The following is a 20,203-nucleotide window of genomic DNA, read 5'->3' on the forward strand; positions in this document are numbered from 1 at the left end:
TGTAACGCTGTGTGTGTACAGGTGACGGGGGGGTGTGTAACGCTGTGTGTGTGTGTGCAGGTGACGGGGGGCTGTGTAACGCTGTGTGTGTACAGGTGACGGGGGGTGTGTAACGCTGTGTGTGTACAGGTGCTGGGGGGTGTGTAACGCTGTGTGTGTGCAGGTGACGGGGGGCTGTGTAACGCTGTGTGTGTACAGGTGACGGGGGGTGTGTAACGCTGTGTGTGTGCAGGTGACGGGGTGACGGGGGCTGTGTAACGCTGTGTGTGTGTGTGCAGGTGACGGGGTGCTGGGGGGGTGTGTAACGCTGTGTGTGTACAGGTGACGGGGTGCTGGGGGCTGTGTAACGCTGTGTGTGTACAGGTGACGGGGTGCTGGGGGGTGTGTAACGCTGTGTGTGTGTGTGCAGGTGACGGGGTGCTGGGGGGGCTGTGTAACGCTGTGTGTGTACAGGTGACGGGGTGCTGGGGGCTGTGTAACGCTGTGTGTGTACAGGTGACGGGGTGCTGGGGGGTGTGTAACGCTGTGTGTGTACAGGTGACGGGGTGCTGGGGGGGTGTGTAACGCTGTGTGTGTGTGTACAGGTGACGGGGGGCTGTGTAACGCTGTGTGTGTGTGTACAGGTGACGGGGTCCTGGGGGGTGTCAGCACACTCTCGCTGCTGACGCTGGGGCTGCAGTTGCTCCAGCAGTTGTTTGAGCGCCACCTGTTGGCCCGTCAGGACCAGCGCGGCTTCGTGGCTCTGGCTTCACACCCCGCGGACACCGCCGCTGTGCTCCAGCTCCAGTTCCTGTTCGACATCCTCCAGAAAACCGTCTCCCTCAAGGTCTGTCTCTGCTCTTCCCTCCCCCCCACCCCGACAACGTCTCGCTGGCCGGGGAAGGGGGGCCGGGCAGTAAAAGGAGGGGCTGGGGTGGGGAGGGGGGCTGTGGGGGAAGGGGCGCATGTCGCGGGGTGGAGGAACGTGGTCAGTGAGGGCCGGGGAGGCGGTGTGTGCAGAATACTGTGTGTTATTCTCACCGGGGAGTGTAACACACAGTGTACAGTGAGTGGAGGAAGCAAGTGAGGCTGGGGTCTCACCCCCTTGTGTCCTGTCTCTCTCAGTTGGTCCATCCACCCGGCCCCACACTGCAGACACCTGTCCACATCTTCGCCTTCAAATCCCTAAAGTACTTACAGGTCAGTGTGTGTGTGTGTGTGTGCAGGGGTGGGTGGGTGGGAGGGCATGAGGGTGTTGCTAGGAGGAGGGTGGATGCAGGAGGGTGTGAGTGCTACAGTATAAGGTGGTACCTTACCCTCCACACCCCCTCTATCTTTGTGTCTAGCTGAAGAGGATCCCCCCGCACTGTCTGGAGGGGCTGCGAGGGGTTTACACACAGCTCGAGATCCTCGTCTGCACCAACTGCATCAACACCATCGAGGTGAGCCCGGCGTGTGTGTGCGTGCATGTGTCTGTGTGTGTGTGTGCCTCCCTGAATGTTTGCGTCTGTGTGCGTGTTTGTGTGTGCGTGTGTGTTTCGCTGTGTGTGGGTGTTTACATCTGTGTGTATGTGTTTCCCTGTGTATGTGTGCCTCTGCTAGTGTCTGTGTGTATGTCTCTGTGTGTGTGCACAAGTAAACTGGTGCATGGGCTCACACTGGGGGTGGGAGGTTGTGTGTGTACAGTCACACTGTGCTTGTGTATGTGTGGGAGTGCAGTCTCTGCCAGTTGGTGGGGGGGGAGGGTGTTACTCTGCTCCGAGCTGAGGCTGTGGCCTCTCCCTGAAGCAGGAGATTATCTCAGTGTGCGGGGGGGACCTGAGCTCCGCGCTGCCCTGGCTCGACCTCCACACCCTCAACTTCAGCCACAACCACATCGCTGGCCTCGACAGCTCTCTGGTGAGTGGGGAAACAGGGTTGCCTGAGGGGTGGTGGGTGGGGGGCTAGGGGTACAAGAGGTATCCTGCTTGTCATCTCAGTTTGATTATCTCGGTACGGGTTTGGGAGCCGGGGGTGGGTTTCTGTGCGGGGGCTGGTGAGGGGAGGCAGGGGCCGTTGTGGCTGGTGCTCACTGTGCTGTCACTCTGCCCCTCTCTGATCTCCAGGCATTGCTCAGTGTATTGAGGACCCTGGACCTAAGCCACAATCACTTGCAGGACTGTGAGGAGCATCTGAAGGTGAGGCTGGAGTTTGAGGGGGAGCCGGGAAGGTGGGGAGTGAGGAGGTCTGTCACACGTGTCATGTCCCGGGGGGGGGGCCAACACTCTTGTGCCCTGTGAATCTTGGGGGGGGTCATTGAGACGTGAAGACCACGAAAAGAGACTTGAGATTGTGGGACTGAGAGCTCATCCTCACTGACTGCTTTGTCTCTCTCTCTCCCTCCCCAGCCACTGTCTGAGCTAGAGTACGTGAATCTGAGCTATAATTTGCTTCAGAAAGTTCCGGGCTTCAGTTCCTCGGCCCGGGTTCAGCTCGTCACCCTGCTGCTGCGCAACAACCAGTTGGACAACATCAACGGTGAGTGACCTGCTTGCCTGGGCACGGCCGGCCAAGCTTCCTCTGCTCCACAGTTAGCTATTCCCTTCCCCTGAGCTGCAGTACTTCAGCCCTAAACTGCATCTACCACCTATCTGCCCACCCTCTGGCCAGTCTGTGGCCTTATAGTCTTTCACAATCCTCACCAAACTGCCCTTATGGTGCCCAGCTTGACACTATGTGTGTCATCTAGTGGAGTCCTGTAGGGTAGTGGTTAGAGCACTCGCCTTGTAAGCGAGAGAACTCAGGTTCGATTCCCAGGTGGGATGAAACCTTAGGCAAGTTTTCTTACTCCACACACCTCAGTTTACCAAGCAGTAAGTAGGAACTAGGTTGTTAGTTGATTGGTTGATCACTTTCCAGGGGGTAATTATCCTTTCAAAAATAAACTTCGCCACTCAGCCCACGGCTGTGTGTGGGACGCTGCTGTGCGCAATTGGCTGCTGCCTTTCGCCCACAAAATATACAGTCACCACACTTTACAGTATATTCTGAGAAGCGCTTTGAGATGTCTTGACGATGTGGTAAGGCGCTATATCAACTAAGGATTCTTACATTCTAGGTGTGGAGCACTTGGGTCACCTGCAGCACCTGGACCTGGCCTATAACCTGATCTCAGAGCACGCTCAGCTGGCCCCACTCTCCCAGCTACACAGGCTGAAGGAGGTGAGTGTGCCAGGTCACGGTTAGTGTGTGTGCGGGCTNGGGGGAGGTGACTGTGGTGGGCTGTGAGCTGCGGTACTCGCTGCTGGCAGCCTCAGCAGCCTCCAGTGGGCAGGCCTGGCACTCAGTGTCTCACTGCAGAGTGTTAGCGAGGAAACTTCCAGCAAATCTGACACCGAGGGCAGCGACCAGGCATTCACATGCACAGAGCTCTCCTCCCCCTCGCGCTCCCCCCCACCCCGCTCCTCCCAGCCTCGCTCCTCGCCCTGTCACTGCAGTGTCCAGGCTGACAATACTATACACACCTTCTGCCTCTGTCGCTCATTGCTGACCTCTGATCTCTTGCAGCTGTATCTTGCTGGGAACCCGGTGTTTTACCAGCGAGACCACAGGCCCAGCACCGTCCACCACCTCTCCCCCAAAGCTGCCTTCATGCGGGTGAGTATCCAGGGCGGGGGCAGGGGGCGGGGAGGGAACATGGTGTGAGACTTTCATCTTTAAATTTAAGATTTTGCATAATTGAGGAAAATAATCTTTACGCTTAATACAGAGCCTTTTACTCAAGCGCTTCGCAGGATTTACTGTGACTGTTTTGTGGGTGATCGCAGCAGCCAACTTGAGCACAAACAGCTGTCAAATGAGCAACTGATTTTATCTGGGGGATTGGCGGCCAGGATATCAGAAAGAGAAACGCCCTTCTCTTTTCGAATAACACCACAAGATCTTTAATGTCCACCTAAACAGGCAGACTGGACCTTTGGCCTTATGTCTGAACTGCAGGTCAGCACCTCCAACAGTGTTGCACTGTGTGTGGGTGTCTTACTGTCTCTCCCTGTGTGTGGGTGTCTCTCACTGTGTGTGGGTGTCTCTCCCTTTGTGTGGGTGCTTCACTGTCTCCCTGTCTCTTGACAGCTGGTGTTGGACACTGAGCCCCTGACCCTAGTGGAGCTAACGGTGAGTGGGGGTGTGTGGGGGAGGGAGGGTTGAGGGGGGGAGGGGGTGTGTGTGGGCGTGGGGGGGAGGGGGTGTGGGGCGTAGGGGGGGAGGGGGCGTAGGGGGGGGAGGGGGCGTTGGGAGGGGGAGGGGGCGTGGGGAGGGGGAGGGGGCGTGGGGGGAGGGAGTGGGGGGGAGCGTGCGTGGGTGGGGGGAGGCTGTGTGTGGGGGTGACGGGCCGCCTGCTGACCTGTGTTTGATTGGCGTATGTCAGTATCTGCCCAGGTCGGGCCAGCTGATTGGACAGACCCTCCATCACTCCTCCTGTGGCTCCTCACTCAAGAATGTTCTGGAAGCTCCACCTTCGGATGGACGTTGGTCTCCGGACATCAGCAGCGGGAAGCTCAGCCGCAAAAAGGTACCTGATTGTGTCGGGGGTTGGGGGCCGGGGCTGGTGGGGCTCGGGTGAGGGGGGCCGGGGGCTGGGGTGGATGGTAGGATGGACCCTCTGGTACTGGCCTCGATGCTCGTCTCTGTTCCTCTCTGTGCTGATGCTCTGTGTTCTAGTCCATGTCTGTACAGTGTGAAGCTTCAGCTGTGAGGAGACATTGGGATCCATTGTTTGTCTCCCGTCCAGCTGAATTGTCTTTGTTTCTCTCTGCTCACACTTCCTCGCACTCTCACACTTACACACACTTCCTCGCACGCTCACACGTACACACACTTCCTTGCACTCTCACACTTACACACACTTCCTCGCATGCTCACGCATACGCACCTTTGTACACATGAACACCCTTATTTGCATGCTTGCACATATACACACATGGACACACTTGCACATATCACAATTACTTACATACGTGGACTCACACGCGCGCACACACACACACACACACACACACACGCACACAGAGTAAGATCAAAGTGCGGAGTGCAAGCATCTCTGACCCGAGTGACAGTGAGGTGGAACTGAGACATCAGCCTATCTCCTCAAGTGAGTGTTTACTGCGTCCATGTGAGTGCATGTGCGCGCGTGTGAGTGCTTGTGTGTGTATGTCAGTGTGTGTATGTGAGCATGTGCGCTAGCCGTGTGTTTGCGTACGTGAGCATGAGTGTGCGTGTGTGTAAGTGTGTGAATGTGTGTGTGTGAGTGCGCGTGTGAGTGCGCGTGGGTGTGTGTGAATGCAGGTGCGTTTGAGCGCACGCGTGTGTTGAATGTGCACGTGCGTGTGTGTATGAACGTATGCGCGTATGTGAGTGCGGGTGAGCGTGCGTGAGTGGGCGTGTGAGTGCGTTTTTGTGTGTGTGGGTGAGCGTGTGAGTGCGAGTGTGTGCGCATGTGTGTGTGTTGGGTATTGCAGCAAGGGTTGTCTGGGGGGGTGTTGGGGTACGAGGGGTACTGACTGTGCTGTGGGGGGGTGTTGGGGTACGAGACGTACTGACTGTGCTGTCCACAGGCCTCGTGCTCCCACACCAGGAGGAGATTGAGCGTCTGGATGCGCTGCGTGGGCAGGTGGGGGACGACTGGCTGAGGTACCAGCACCACCTGAAGGCCCCCGAGGAGGGATCAGAGTTGACAGGCGGGTCCGCCCGCGAGGAAGGGGGTGAGAGCTCCACCAGCATCTTTCTGGGCAGCGCCAGCTTGGAAGTGGGCTGCGAGAGCGAAGGGGGGCTTGGGGAGGACACACTCACCTCCCCCACAGACACAGTGATGGAGCCAAGGGAGGAGGCAGACACCAGCACCAGTTACCTGCCCACCTCAGCCTCGCCCTCGACCAGCCACGACCACTTGCCCAGCGACAACCAGCAGGCACAGGAGGAGGAGACCATCAGAGGTACCAGCCACAGAGTGAGGGGCAAGGGGTGAGGCTGGTGTGTATGTGGGGGGTACCAGAGGGCTGTGTGTGTGTGTGGCAGGGATGGTGCTGAATGAGGCTGGCAAGCAAGGAAGGGTATTGCGGACGAGAGTGGTGTGGGAGGGGGGAGAGTGGGGGTGTGTGGAGTGAGGCTAGTGGTGGGCGTGGGGTTGCTCAGTGAAGCTGACCTCTGCTCTCTCTCACGACATGTGCCAGCCCTTTATTGGAGGAGGGTATGTGTATCGGGGGAGAGCTTGGCTGGTGAGGGGGTGTGTGGAGTGATGCTAACCCTTGCACTCTCTCTCTCTCTCTCTCTCTCTCGCAGATGTGTGCCAGCCCTTTATCGTGAGCCGGGCGCTGGAGGAGGGGGAGAGTGAGGGGCCGTGGCTGTTTCTCAGGGTGACTGAAGAGGAGCTGCTGGAGGTGGAGCTGATGACAGCGGACGTGCTGGAGAGGCTGGAGCTCAGCAGCCTGACCGCGGTCAGAGCTTCACACCAGCTCTGCCAGGTATCCCAGCCCCGCCCCAGCCCTGCCAGGTATCCCAGCCCCGCCCCAGCCCTGCCAGGTATCCCAGCCCCGCCCCAGCCCTGCCAGGTATCCCAGCCCCGCCCCAGCCCTGCCAGGTATCCCAGCCCCGCCCCAGCCCTGCCAGGTACCTGGCAACATGCACTAACCAGAGACAATGGCAAGTTCAGCAGTTGGACCTTCAGCCTCTCTAACCCTATCCCACAGTCTCTTTGCCTCGCCCCTCCCTCGGCTCCTTCGAGTCCCGTCTCAAGACCCTCCCCCTTGACCGTACCTTTAGTCAACCTCCTACCTCTACCCTCCTTGCCCTCCACCCCTCCTGATCCCAATCCCCATCCCAGGTCCAAATCCCTGACTGATTTACATTAATAGTAACACATTACATTTACACAGCGTCTTGGGACATCCTCCCGACGTGAAAGGCACTGTGTAAATGTAATGTGTTGGTGGTAGTGGTTAGACTCCAGCGGTTACCCCAATTCACACTCTGGGCTCACCCCAAGCCTTGGCTCTTGCCAACCTGCACCTAATACTCTCCAGAATTAGGTAAGCAGGCTGTATCCCTCCAGCAGGGGAGAGAGAGCGCTTTCCATTTCCAATAATCTACCTCTGGGATTTCCATGGGTGGAATGCATAGAGTTCTCAGTTGGATTTGAAGACTCTTAAGCAGGTAATAGGTTTCTGTGTGTGTCAGACACAGAGAGGTGGGATGGGGTCTGGTGGTGGTGCTGGGCTGCTTAGTGTCCTGTGGGTTGTGTAACCTTGACTCTCCCTCTCTCTCTCTGTGTCTCAGAGTGGTGATGGGCAGCTCCCCGCTGTGGATTGTCACTTCAGCTACATCCGCAAAGACAAACGCAGGAGGAAATATGTCATCATGGACAAGAGTCCCGAGGAGGCTGCACAGGTATCCCTCTCCCCCCGGCGTGACTCCCCCTGGCGTGGCACCCCCCCACCATCCCTCCGTTGACATGTCTCTCGCGCTGTCTCTTACAGCAGTTGCTGGAGCTGCTGAGCGCGGCACTGGCCAGGAATCTGCGTGTGGAGCAGGTGGAGCCGCCCCAGCAGCAATGCCTCAAGTGTCGGCACGAGTTCCAGCCCCTGGCAGAGCCCCAGCCCTCCACCCAGCCCGGCAGTGGCGACCACATTAGCTTCCTGGCCGGTAAGTTACTGTGTTTTAATAATAATAATCATAAGCCTTGCATTTCATCCAGCACCGTATCATGTTGTTGAGTCATCTCAAAAGTGCTTCACAGAATATACTCCACAGAATGTAGAGTCCTGTAGCTCAGTGGTTAGAGCACTCGCCTCGCGAGCGAGACACCTGGGTTACATACATTCCCGGGCAGGGCGAAATGTTGGGCAAGTTTCCTTAATCCATACGCCTCTGTTTACCAGCAGTAAGTAGGAACCCGGCTGTTAGTTGATTGGTGGATCACTTTTCTGGGGATAATAATTTTTTTAAAAAAAAAGCAAATTAGTCACTCAATCCCCGACTGTTTGTGAGGACACTGCTGTGCGCAGTTGGTTGCCGCATTTCGCCCCAAACGTATACAGTTAATTCATTTGTATATTCTGTGATGGGCTTTCATCTCGACAATGTGATAAGGTGCTATAATAATAATAATAATAATAATAATAATCCTTGCATTTGATATAGCGCTTTTCACGTCGGGAGGACGTCCCAAAGCGCTTCACAGAACACACTGTAAAGTGAATTGACTGTATATTTGTGGGCGAACGCGGCAGCCAATTGCGCACAGCAATGTCCCACAAACAGTCGTAGATTGAAAATGACCACTTTTATTATTGTTTTTGGTTTTGGAGGGAATATTATTAGGCTCTGTGTGGAGTAAGGAAACTTGCCCAAGGTTTCGCCCTCTGCCTGGAAATGAACTCAGGTCTCTCACTTGCAAAGCGAGTGCTCTAACCACTGAGCCACAGGACTCCACGAAATACATCAAATGCTATATCAAATGCAAGGATCATTATCATTATACTGTAAAGTGTAGTGACTGTATTTTGTGGGAGAAACACAGCAGCCAATTGCACGCAGCAAGTCCCACAAATAATCAAAAAAACATGGGGGTGGGAGGGGGGGTGGGTGTCGCCTAATGTTTTTTTTTGACAGGAGAGACAGGGAATGGAGGGGGATTCTGAATTGAGTTAAATTTCTTCCAATCCTAAATCCATGAGGTTTGAGGACAGAGAGTTTGCGTCTGTCCCGGGTGGGGTTTGGGCTGAGTGCCTGCAGCCCCCCCACGTCGCCACTAGAGGGTGATGTTTCATTCTCAAGCCGAGACCTTCAGCTTTCTGCCAATTTTCCGGTGACGTTATCTTCGCGTGAACACAGCTCCCGTCTCATCAGGAGGGGCTCAAAGCGCTTCACCTGATTCACTGGGGGCTAATGTAGTGACTATTTGTAGGGAAGCACAGCAGGAATGCCCCACAAGCAGCCATGAGGTGAAGAGCTCTTTTTGAAGTGCATTTCGAGACCCCTAATGCCCTCCTCGCCAGGCATTCGGGACCTCGGCTCCACAAGGATGGCACCTCCGACAACGCCGGGCACCCCCAGCACTACGCTGGAGCATCAGCTTAGACTGAGTTCCAATGTCCAGATGTGGCGCTCGGAGGTGAGAGTGTTGCCACCTGAGCCAGGCTGGCACATTTCTCCCCAACCCGCCCCTCCCAACTTGTGGTTATTGTTGGTCATGATTGCCATCCTTAAACCCAAGCCCTGTCGGCTTTGTGGTGGGCAACAATCCCCCACATACATTTGCTTATTCCCCGTGTGGCTGTTTGGGGATCGCCGTGTGGCCTCTGGTGCAGTCGCTAAACGTTGCCAGGATTGAATGGGTTTGTTTGTCACTCTGACTGTTGCCAAGTGGCGGTTCCCGGTGACTTGACTCTATGAAGATCTCTCTCACAGCGGTGCCGCAGGGCGGGGCCGCCTGCCCCAGGTGTGGGAGTGACCACGTGGTTGTGCTGCCGGCCCGGAGCCCAGTGGGGGAGAGACGCACCAGCACCCCCCTACCCCCCGACCAGCAACCCCCCTTCCTGGACAGTGACACCCCCAGGAGCAGCAAGGTGAGAGCGGGGGTGGGGTCGCGTGAATGGGGCCCTGTGGGGAGAGGGTGGGTCCAGTGGAGAAAGGGCAGGGTCCTGGCAGGGATATGCTGGGGTCCTGGGGGGAGAGGGCGGGCGGGTCATTGTTGTGAGCTGGGACTGTCTGGGGAGAGTGGGTTGTTGTGGGCACGGCCTGTTTGGGGTGGGCGGTGTGTTGTGGGCGGGGCTGTGGGGAAGGTGTGTTGTGGGCGGGGCCGTGGGGAAGGTGTGTTGTGGGCGGGCCGTGGGGAAGGTGTGCTGTGGGCGGGGCCATGGGGAAGGTGTGTTGTGGGCGGGGCTGTGGGGGAGGTGTGTTGTGGGCGGGGCTGTGGGGGAGGCGTGTTGTGGGCGGGGCTGTGGGGGAGGTGTGTTGTGGGCGGGGCTGTGGGGGAGGTGTGTTGTGGGCGGGGCTGTGGGGGAGGTGTGTTGTGGGCGGGGCTGTGGGGGAGGTGTGTTGTGGGCGGGGCTGTGGGGAGGTGTGTTGTGGGCGGGGCTGTGGGGGAGGTGTGTTGTGGGCGGGGCTGTGGGGGAGGTGTGTTGTGGGCGGGGCTGTGGTGCCTGTGGGTGTAACGTGTGGTGTTTACAGAGTGACGTGGACCCGGGGGCCTCGGTGGCCGGAGTGGCAGCAGCAACACTGGAGGAGGGGGGGTCGCATTCCCTGACCCCCGACCCCGACAACTCCTCGTCCTTTGTGACGGCCAAAAGTGGCAGCTTCTATCTGGAGGGGGAGCCGAGCGGGGGCGAGGGCAGCGACCGGGAGATGGACATGTCCTCAGCGGAGGGGGAGACACCGGAGCGCTCTCCCTCCGTCTCCCACTCTTGCCCCGGCCTCTCTCACAAGGGCAGCCTCAACTCCACCAGCGGCAGCCTGACCTGGAGCTATCGCTACAGCAACTCCCTCACCCCCACCCCCGGCTCCCCCCTGTCCGAGTACGGGGAGAACCCAACTGGCCACGCCCGAGGTAAGCTCGCCTCATGCACCCCTCTTGCCTTCCCCACCTCCTCTCGCCTGGACCCCTGACCCCCCCCCCCCAACCATTGCCTTCCTCCCCTTGTGGTAACCTTGCACCCCCCCCACACCAGCTCGGATTGCAGTGTGAAGCACTTTGAGATGTGCCAGGTGTTTGTTTATATCTGTTCTGTCCTCTCTCACACCCCCCACCCCCCTCAACCCCAACCTTCCCACCCCCCAAACCCTCCCACCCCCCCCCATCCCCCCCACCAGGAGGTGAATTCAATCTGAATGTTGAGGATTTTCAGACCATTGACCACAGACTGAAGCTGTTCTTCGATGTGGAGGTTTTCAATGAAGATAAAGAAGACTATCAGTGCTTCATTAAGGTGAGAACCATTACAGGTCAGCGCTGTGTGTGTAACGGGGGGGGGGGTGTGTGTGTAAAGCACTGTCTGTAGCTCAGTGGTTAGAGCACTCGCTTTGCAAGTGAGATACCTGAGATCAATCCCCGGCAGGTCAGGGCCAAACCTTGGGCAAGTTTCCTTACTCCACACAGAGCCTAATAATAATCCCTCCAAAACCAAAAACAATAATAAATTGGTCATTTTCAATCTACGACTGTTTGTGGGACATTGCTGTGCGCAATTGGCTGCCGCGTTCGCCCACAAATATACAGTCAATTCACTTTACAGTGTGTTCTGTGAAGCGCTTTGGGACGTCCTCCCGACGTGAAAAGCGCTATATTAAATGCAAGGATTATTATTATTATAGTGTGTGTGTGTGTAACAGTGTGTGTAAAACTGTATATGTAACGGTGTGTGTGTGTAAAACTGTGTGTGATGGTGTAACAGTGTGTGTGTGATGGTGATGGTGGTTATTACAGGCCGGGGCTGTGAAGGCAGGCTGCCCGGGGGAGTTCTCCTCCCTCCTCGTCGTCTCCAACATCAACATCTACATCCTGGAGGTCACTGGGCCCATCAGGTCTGTGCATGTGTGCGAGAGTGACTCCCCCACCCCCCCCTGTGAGTGTGAGAGATTCTCTCTTTCCCCTCTGTGTGTGACTGTGTGTATGTGTGTGACTATGTGTGTGTGCGTGACTATGTGTGTGTGACTCTCCATGTGATCACGGGGCAGCCGAGTGCCTGAGGAGACTTTGGGTTGCTGGTGTGTACGTATGTGTATGTATGACTCTCTCTGTACGTGTGTGTGAGTGACTCTGTATGTGTGTGTGTGTGTGACTCTCTCTCTGTGTGATCAGGGGGCAGCCGAATGCCTGGCTGCGGAGACGGGAATCCCATGCGTTGCTGGAGCTGGTGTGTGTGCAGGTTGGGTTACGCACACAGAGTATTGGGCTGCAGTTTGAGGGTGTTGGGGGGGTGGCGGCCGCCTACACGCTCCTGATCCGCAACCCGGCCAAGTGTCGGAGCTTCATCCAGTTCTTCACAGGTCAGCGGCCAGGGGGGCATGGACGGGAGGGAGAGGGAGGGGAGCGGTTGTTGTGGGGGAAGCGGTCGGTTGGTCTGGGGGTGCATTCTGTCCAGGGGGAGGAGGAGCGTGGTCAGTTGTTCTGGGGGAGTGGGGGGGTGGGGGTGGTTGGTCTGGGAGTACAGTCGGAGGTGGGTGGGGGGGGAGTTTAATGGCCTCTGCGTAATGTCACCGGGTCAGGTTATTGAGGGTTCGAGCCCTACGTTGGGGTACTTTGAGCTCACAGTCCAGACTCTGTGTTGTCACTAATCTCAGGCTCCAGCGCATCGCTGGGGTGTGGGGGTGGGGTGGGGGGGGTCTGTATTGTTGGTGACTCTATCCTTCAGGTGAGATGTTAGTTTGTGCTCCTGCAGATGTGGTGAGGGAACTGACTCCGGGGACCGTCAGCAAACTCAGGTCCATCTCTTTCACACGCATGGACCCTCGACACCAGCTCTGGTAAGGCCCACAAGCCAAAAATTCCCCTCCCAGAGGAGCTGAGGCTTGAGATCGGTGACTCCCACCCCCCACTACCCACCTCCCCCCGGCAACACCTGCCCCCTTTCATCTATTTTGACATTGCATGTGAAGCCTTTCCGGTTGTAATGTAGCTGTGGTCACCTCCCCTCTCCCCAGCTCAGGGTTAAACTGCCATCATTATTAAGCCCTGATACTCTGCCCATTGTGAAGGGCGCTGCATACAAGCAAGTTATTGTTGTTCCCCGCTCTGTGCTGTCACTGATCTCAGCCTCCGTCCCCGCTCTGTGTTGAGTGGCTGATCACTGACATATACCCACTCGCTCCAGCTGATCGTATTGCTGAGCTGAGCGAACACTGACTGGCTCTGCTTTCTCTCTCTCTCTCTCTGTCCCAGGCCGCTGGTGTGCGAACGCTCCACCACAGAGGCGTTGGAGGGGAAGCGACCAAACTACCTGTACGTGCTGGCCTTCCTGCAGCAAGGTAACAGCCCGCAGCCCCGTCATTGCCCCCCAGCACCCTCTCGGTGATCGGTGCTCCCCCCCCCCCCACCCAGTGGTCGCTCTCCCCTCCCCCACCTCTGAGCCTCCCCTCCGCCAGGCTGTGCTGTGTTTGATGACTCTACGCTGTGTGAATTGCTGGTAGCTTCCTACTCTATTATACCAAATACCACCAAGTGACTCACTATCCCCTCCCCCATCTTCCTGACCCTCCCCCATCCCCCATCCCCCAACCTCCTGACCCTCCCCCCTCCCGCTCCCCCATCCTCCTGACCGCTGCCTCCAACCTGGTGTTGTCCCCCTCCCCGCCCCCCCGCCCCCCGCCCCCCCGCCCCCCGCCCCCCCCCAGTGCACTGTCTGTTGTCTCTTCCTGTACTTTGATCTGACCATCTGGCTATAAGTGGCCTTTTGTCCCTCAGCTTCCAGCCTGGTGGGAGCTCTCTTACAGTCAGCCCCTGGGGCGGAACACCCCTCCATCTCACACATGCATACACTCACATACACATTTGCACACGCTCACACACACACACGCTCACTCACTCTCATACACACATAGGAACATAGGACCCACCAACAACCTCACTCTCAAAGGTGTGGATGGATCCAGCATCCACTGCCTTTTGGAGAGAAAATTTCCAGATTTCTACCCCCCTTTGAGTGAAAAATTGCTTCCTGATTTCATTCTTAAATGGCCTGATTCGATTTTCAGACTGTGCCCCCTTGTTTTGGATTCCCCACCAGAGGAAATAGCTTCTCTGTATCCACTCTATCGAATCCCTTTATCATCTTAAGTACATCAATCAAATCCCCCCTCAACCGTCTAAACTCAAGGGAACACAATCCAAATTTACGCAGCCTTTCCTCGTAACTTAACCCTTTTTGGCCTGGTAACATTCTGGTGAACCTGCGCTGCACCCCCTCCAGGGCCAATATATCTTTCCTGAGGTTTGGTGCCCAAAACTGAACACAGTCTCCAGATGGGGTCTGACTAACCTCTATGCAGCTGAAGCAGCATTTCTTCCACTTTGTATTCCAGGCCCTTTGAGATAAAAGCCAATATTCCATTCACCTTTTTGATTACTGTTTGCATCTGAGCTGTCTCTCTGTCCCCTCCCCCCCGCCCTCACCCCCACCGGACACAACAGTGTCTCTGGTCCTCACAGTCCCTGCTCTCAGCCTCACTCACTCACTCAACAACAACCACAACTTGCACTTATATAGCACCCTCCACGCAGGGTAGTGTCTCAGTGGCGGAGCCTGACTCCAAGCCGGGGAGGCGGGAGGTGGCCATAAGCACGGTCGAAGATGAAGGCTTTTTCACTTGAGGGAGAGCATTCCAGAGTTTGGGGGCGTAGTGGCTGAAAGTGAGTCTCCAATGGTGGAGCGGAGGGTGTGAGGGACGGGCAGGGTTCTGTGCCAGTTGAATGGAGGCACTGGGTAGTGGATCGGGGAGTGAGGAGATCGGAGAGGGAGGGAGATACCAGGGAGTGAATAGATTTGAATATGGAAGTGAGAGGATCTTGAAGTCGATGCGTTAGGTGATGGGGAGCCAGTGGAGCCTGGGCCAGAACTAGTGAAATCTCAATGAGTTGGATTTTTTGAATGGTGGAGCTGGGGAGACCGGCGAGGAGTGTGTTTGACTATTCCAGGCGGGAGGTGACAAACGCATGCACGAGGGTTTCGGCTGCAATTGGGGTAAGGTACGGTCGGAGGCGGGCAATGTGGCGGAGGTGGAGGAAGGCTGTTCTGAATAGGGACCAGATGTGGGGGAAGAATGACAACTGGGGGTCGAACTGAACACTAACAATGCGCACTGGTTCGGTGAGTCTGAGGGAGAACCCAGGGAGATTCAGGAGTTCAGATCCGCAGGAGTGAAGACATTGACGGGAGCCAAGGAGTACGGCTTCCATCTTCTCCACATTCAGCTGCAGGAAGTTTACACTCATCCAGACCCTGATGTCTGCCAGACAAACTGATAGAACATTGGGGACCTGGAGTTGGTGCTGATGGAGGCAAAGTAGATTTGTGTGTCATCCACAATCACACTCGCCCTGTTACTCACTCTGCCCCCCCCAACCCTCTCCCTGATCCCTCTCTCTGACCCTCCCTATCTGTATTACAGATGGCCAGTCAGTCCCGGTCAGTGTTGTGGCCACACCGACCACGCTGCACCTGCTGGAGGAGAACCACGAGTGGCGGCCGTCAGAGACGGGGGAGGGGGGCAGTCCGGGATCCCCACAGCTCCCCCTGATAGACACCCAGCCCATCTGTAACATCAGCTCCATCTGCCTGTACCAGTCATCACCCCAACACCTACTGCTCCGGGTCTATCACGAGGTTTGTACCCACAGGCAGGGTGAGAACGGAGTAGTGGGGGTGGGGGGTATGTATGAACTGGGAGGTGAATGGTCGCCCACTGGGATTCTTCGCAGCTCAGCTATGTTTATCTGCTCAACCTTCTCGTTCTCAACCCTCCCCCACCCCAACCCCTGCCCTCCCATGTGCAGGTGACCCGGACGGAGAGTGTGTGGGGGTTACACACGGAGTGTGTGGAGCTGGTGAGGGAGCTGGTGGAGTGGCTTCGCGCTCCCTGGGAGGAGATGTTTGGAGTGCCACTGAGAGTCACTGTGCAGTCCGATCTGGACTGGCCGGAGGCCTGAGCGAGTGACGGCCACCACAGAGCAACATAAGGCAGTTTGTCCCGGGAACAGCCCACGGCCGATGGTGTGAGCCGCTGACCGCCAGGACGTGACCGTCTCGGCCCTGTCCTGCCCGGCAAGGCTCGGGGGGGAGGAGCGGCTACTGATGGTGAATGTTTTTGGCCGTTTACTGTAACAGAACAATTGTGGGTTTCCTGTTCAGAGGGTGGGAAGTGTGCTTGGCATGTGCTGGGGCGTGTGCTTGGCATGTGCTGGGGTGTGTGCTTGGCATGTGCTGGGGTGTGTGCTTGGCATGTGCTGGGGTGCGTACTTGTTGAATGTCATGTGTCATGGCACAGGGCGTGTGCTTTGCGTGTGCCGGGACATGGGGCGAGTTATAAAGTTCATGTCTTTAAAGTTTGAGCATTGAAGAGAGCGCTGTGACCCCCGGATTCCCCTCCCCCTGGGCTCAGTCAGGCCTAGGGAGGGGCTCAGACTGCACTGGTATCACCGACACTGAATGTGGAGGGGGGGGATGGTGGGCAGCCTCGTAAAGTCTGTCCAACTGTACATAGATTTAACCAATTTCTATTATTGTCCCACATCCCCCACCCACTCACACTCACTCACACCCTCACATTCCCCCCCCCCCCCTCACTCACACCCTCACTCACTCCTTCACACATTACCCTTCCCATACGGCACACGTTTCTATGTCCAGTCCATGTCGCTGATGTCCATTTGTGTTTGTCCAGAGTGTGTGAGGCTCTGATACTCGGCCACGTGCTTGACAGAGAGTGATTGTCACTAGTCAGTCAGCCCAGCGCAAGTCAGCCGGCCAATTGTGTCGGGCTCAGTCAGTGGTCAGTGCGGTGACTGTGTCGGGGCTGAATGGTCTGTATTTATTTTAATGTCTCGATTTGTGGAGTGAATATTCTGTATTTTTGATAAATGGCAAAATAAATCTTTGTTTAAAATGCTGAGAGCATCGAGTGCAATATTACAGCCCCGGTCGGTATCCTACCCTCACACTGTGTAGTTCCCACAGATGCTGCCCTGCATGGAGGGTGCTGTGTTGTTGCCCCTCACACAGGGTTGGCATAGTGAGGGGCTGGTGTCAGTACAGTGAAAGAAGCTGGGTGTTGTGGTGGATGTGGTTCTGCCTGGCTGGCACCGAGGCCAGGGCGTCCCCAGCTGGCTCTCAGGAACACAGTCTGGCTGCCAGGCGGGAGCGGGCAGTGCCCTCAGTGGGCAGGTTCCCATAGGCCGGCGAGACGGGAGCTGTAGCTTGTCGTGACACGTGCGGCAGGAGGATCCGCCCTGACTAACAGCTGCAGATTCAGCACCCATCACGCTCGGCTCGGCACGGCAACACCCATCTCATCCACTCGGCACTGCAACACCCAGCACAGGCGGGGTGTGGGGGGAGGGGAGGCATGACACTACCTGGTTAGCAGTGTCACTAGGCTCACACTACTCGCACAGCCGGGTGTCCAACACACATAGTAACCCATCACCATGATCAGCCGGGTGCCTGAAACACACGGAAACCCAACACCAGGAGGCTAAACCAGACTGAAGTTCCATTTCTGCTACCTATACAATAATAATAATAATAATCCTTGCATTTGATATAGCACTTTTCATGTCTACGAGACACCTATAAACTGAATTGACTGTATATTTGTGGGTGAAACACGGCAGCCAATTGCGCACAGTCGTGGATTGTGTGACCAAACTTATTTAGTTTTTGAGAGATTCTTATCCCCGGAAAAGCAATCCACCAATCGACTAACAACCGGGTTCCTAGTTAGTGCTAGGTAAACAGAGGCGTATGCAGTAAGGAAACGTGCCCAACATTTCTCCCTGCCGGGAATAGAACCCACGTCTGTCGCTTGCGAGGTGAGTGCTCTTACCACTGAGCTGCAAGACTCCACTACATACAGGTTGGCAAGAGCCAAGGCAGGACTTGGAAGGGCAGACCAGTCACTGGGGGCAGGGAATCCTCCCACTCAGCTCCTGTTAACCCTGCAGCCAAATCCCTAACAGGTAGGGTGGTCCTAACTGTACAAGCAGTGGGTAAGCTTGCCAGACAGTTCCCTCAATGGTAAGCTATGCGACCACTCCATCCTCATACACCACCTCTCCTCTTAATCTTTGCGGAACTGCCCTTGCCTATCTCTCTCACCGTCTCTACTTTGTTGTCTCCAATGGTTTCTCCTCCAGCCCCCGCACTGTCATGTCTGGCGCCCCCCAGGACTCTGTCCTTGGCCCTCTCTTCAATATCTACATTCTCATTGGAGACATCATCCGCAGACGTGGGGTCAACTTCCACATGTATGTGGATGATACCCAACTCTATCTGCCTCCACCCTCAACTCCAGGACCACTGCTGTCCTGACAGACTGTCTGTCGGACATCAAGTCCTGGATGAGGGCAAACTTCTGACAGTTGAATGTGAACAAGACTGAGGCCCTCCTGATTGGCTCGCGCCAGCGCCTCTGCACCTCAGGCTCTGGGAGCATCAACCTCCATGGTTGCTCACTACAGCTCCCCAAGCCAGTCAGGAACCTGGGTGTCTTGTTCAACCCTCAACTGTCTTCTCCCCCACATTCAAGCCATGACCCGCTCTGCTTTCCCTCACCTCCGTAACATCGCCCGACTCCGCCACTGCCTCACCCCTCAGGCCGCTGAAACTCTTGTTCATGCCTTCATCCCCTTCAGGCTCGACTGTGCAAACTCCCTGCTTGTCGGCCTTCACAAATCCTCCCTCCACAGCTGAAGATAATCCAGAACTAACTCTGCAGCCCGTGTTCTCTCCCGCACCAAACTCTGTGACCCCATCTCCCCCATTCTCGCCCGACTCCATTGGCTCCCTATCCTTCTGAGGATCCAGTTCAAGATACTGGTCCTTACCTACAAAGCCCTCCATGGCCTCGCCCCACCCTATCTCTGTGATCTCGTAACCCACTACTAACCCGCCTGTTCCATCCACTCAGCCGGCTCCGGCCTGCTCCACGTCCCCCACCCCACTCGGCCCACCATTGGTGGGTTGTTGCTGCTGTTTTAGCAGGTTAGACTCCAGCATTTACCCCAATGCACACTGGTGTCCCCAAGCCTTGACTCTTGCCTGTGTCTAATACTCCCCAGAATTAGTTCCTCCAGGGAGAGAGAGTGCACATTCCATTCCAACAAATATCTCTGGAATTTCCATGTGTAGGTGGGATGCATAGAAATCTCAGTTTGGTTGGATGGTGATGGGTTTCCGGTCGGGGCAGACACCCAGCAAAAAAAAGTGTTGCAAGATGGTGGCATGGCTAGAGAGCAGAGATTGGCACCTGTTTCCAATGGGCAGTATATCCACTGTCCGGCGTGGAGGGCGCTATATAAATCCAAGTTGTTGTTGTAGCAAATGCCTGTTGTTATCTGGAAGTTTGTGTTTTATTACCCGGAATGATTGCTCTTCACTGATCACATCAACATCACAGATTGTATCAGAGTTCATAGAAAGAGAGAGATAGTTGTTCTCACACTCTCAGCCTGGCTTAATGGTAACACTCGCCTCCGAGTCAGAAGGCTGTGAGTTCAAGCCCCCACTTCGGGACTTGGAATAACTAAGCTGATGGTCCAATGCAGTCCTGGGGGGTGGGGGAGGAGGAGCGTTGCATTATTGGAGGTACCGTTCTTCAGATGAGACATCAAAACCAAGATCTCATTTGCCTGTTCAGGTGTTAGGTTAAAGATCCCGGGGAGCTATTCGAAAAGAGAAGGGAGTTTTTCACTCTCCTGGTGTCCTGGCCAACTATCCCCTTAATAAAATTGGTCACTCACTCCATGGCTGTTTGTGGGTTGCTGCTGTGAGCAAATTGGCTGAGGTGAGGGGTTGGGGCTGGAGCCAAGGAGCTGTGGCCGGAGCCAGGAGGTTTGGGGCCAGGGTTGGGGGCAGAGTTTCTCAGGAACAGAACCAGGGATTGAGGTGTGTATTGTGTGATCTGTGAACTAGAGCCTTGGGCTGTGTGGTGGGAGGTGTGAATGGGACCATTACCTGTTGTGAGCTGTTTATAATGATTGTCTGTGTGACTGGGACCATTGACTGTTATCTGATTTATGCTTCATTCCAACCTCACATCTCTTTCTCTCCTTGATTGATTGCAGGGAGGTAAACAGCTATTGTACATTTCAATGGAATGGCTGTGAGGGGAAGACATCAGAGATCTCTCACACATTTCACATTACAAGATCAGTTCTGATGAATAATAATAATAATCCTTCCATTTGATATAACGAGTGCCCTAACCACTGAGCTACAGGATTCCAAAGAAGGCTCTTCAACCCATCTCATCCCTCCTGAATCCGTCCCACTCCAATCACAGGATCGAACTGTTGTTCAAATAAGTGGAGTCGTGGAGCATAAGAGTCCTGGGTTTGATTTCTAGAATAGTGAAACCTTAGGCAATTTTCCTTACTCCACACACAGTTTACCAGCAGTTAGGAATCCGGTTGTTAGTTGATTGGTGGATCGCTTTTTCAGGGTTGATAAACCATTTGAAAAAAAATTAAAAATAATCTGTG

General features: G+C 55.7%; 1 protein-coding gene across 6 annotated transcripts in view; it reads left to right on the top strand.

The window, feature by feature from the left end:
* Positions 1-19,847, top strand: part of LOC103189797 (serine/threonine kinase 11 interacting protein) — a 25,475-nt gene extending 5,628 nt beyond the window's left edge. For 5 of the 6 annotated variants that reach the window (XM_042336398.1, XM_042336397.1, XM_042336399.1 and 2 more), the window contains 24 exons: positions 624-826; positions 1,105-1,179; positions 1,326-1,421; positions 1,771-1,878; positions 2,085-2,156; positions 2,367-2,496; positions 3,077-3,180; positions 3,526-3,615; positions 4,090-4,131; positions 4,385-4,528; positions 5,026-5,107; positions 5,571-5,948; positions 6,295-6,476; positions 7,288-7,398; positions 7,488-7,653; positions 9,421-9,578; positions 10,183-10,558; positions 10,822-10,937; positions 11,435-11,532; positions 11,810-11,997; positions 12,390-12,474; positions 12,890-12,975; positions 15,115-15,329; positions 15,500-15,876. In XM_042336398.1, coding sequence (XP_042192332.1) covers positions 624-826; positions 1,105-1,179; positions 1,326-1,421; positions 1,771-1,878; positions 2,085-2,156; positions 2,367-2,496; positions 3,077-3,180; positions 3,526-3,615; positions 4,090-4,131; positions 4,385-4,528; positions 5,026-5,107; positions 5,571-5,948; positions 6,295-6,476; positions 7,288-7,398; positions 7,488-7,653; positions 9,421-9,578; positions 10,183-10,558; positions 10,822-10,937; positions 11,435-11,532; positions 11,810-11,997; positions 12,390-12,474; positions 12,890-12,975; positions 15,115-15,329; positions 15,500-15,652 — 3,458 coding nt within the window. In that variant the 3' untranslated portion in view covers positions 15,653-15,876. Of the gene's footprint in view, positions 1-623; positions 827-1,104; positions 1,180-1,325; positions 1,422-1,770; positions 1,879-2,084; positions 2,157-2,366; positions 2,497-3,076; positions 3,181-3,525; positions 3,616-4,089; positions 4,132-4,384; positions 4,529-5,025; positions 5,108-5,570; positions 5,949-6,294; positions 6,477-7,287; positions 7,399-7,487; positions 7,654-9,420; positions 9,579-10,182; positions 10,559-10,821; positions 10,938-11,434; positions 11,533-11,809; positions 11,998-12,389; positions 12,475-12,889; positions 12,976-15,114; positions 15,330-15,499; positions 15,877-19,786 lie in introns of those variants that run through there. The other variant, XR_006085212.1, reaches the window with a different exon arrangement.
* Positions 19,848-20,203: the final 356 nt, after the last annotated feature.

This window comes from Callorhinchus milii, unplaced genomic scaffold (assembly GCF_018977255.1).
Source record: "Callorhinchus milii isolate IMCB2004 unplaced genomic scaffold, IMCB_Cmil_1.0 Scaffold6, whole genome shotgun sequence".
In the NCBI taxonomy this organism is placed as follows: Eukaryota; Metazoa; Chordata; class Chondrichthyes; order Chimaeriformes; family Callorhinchidae; genus Callorhinchus; species Callorhinchus milii.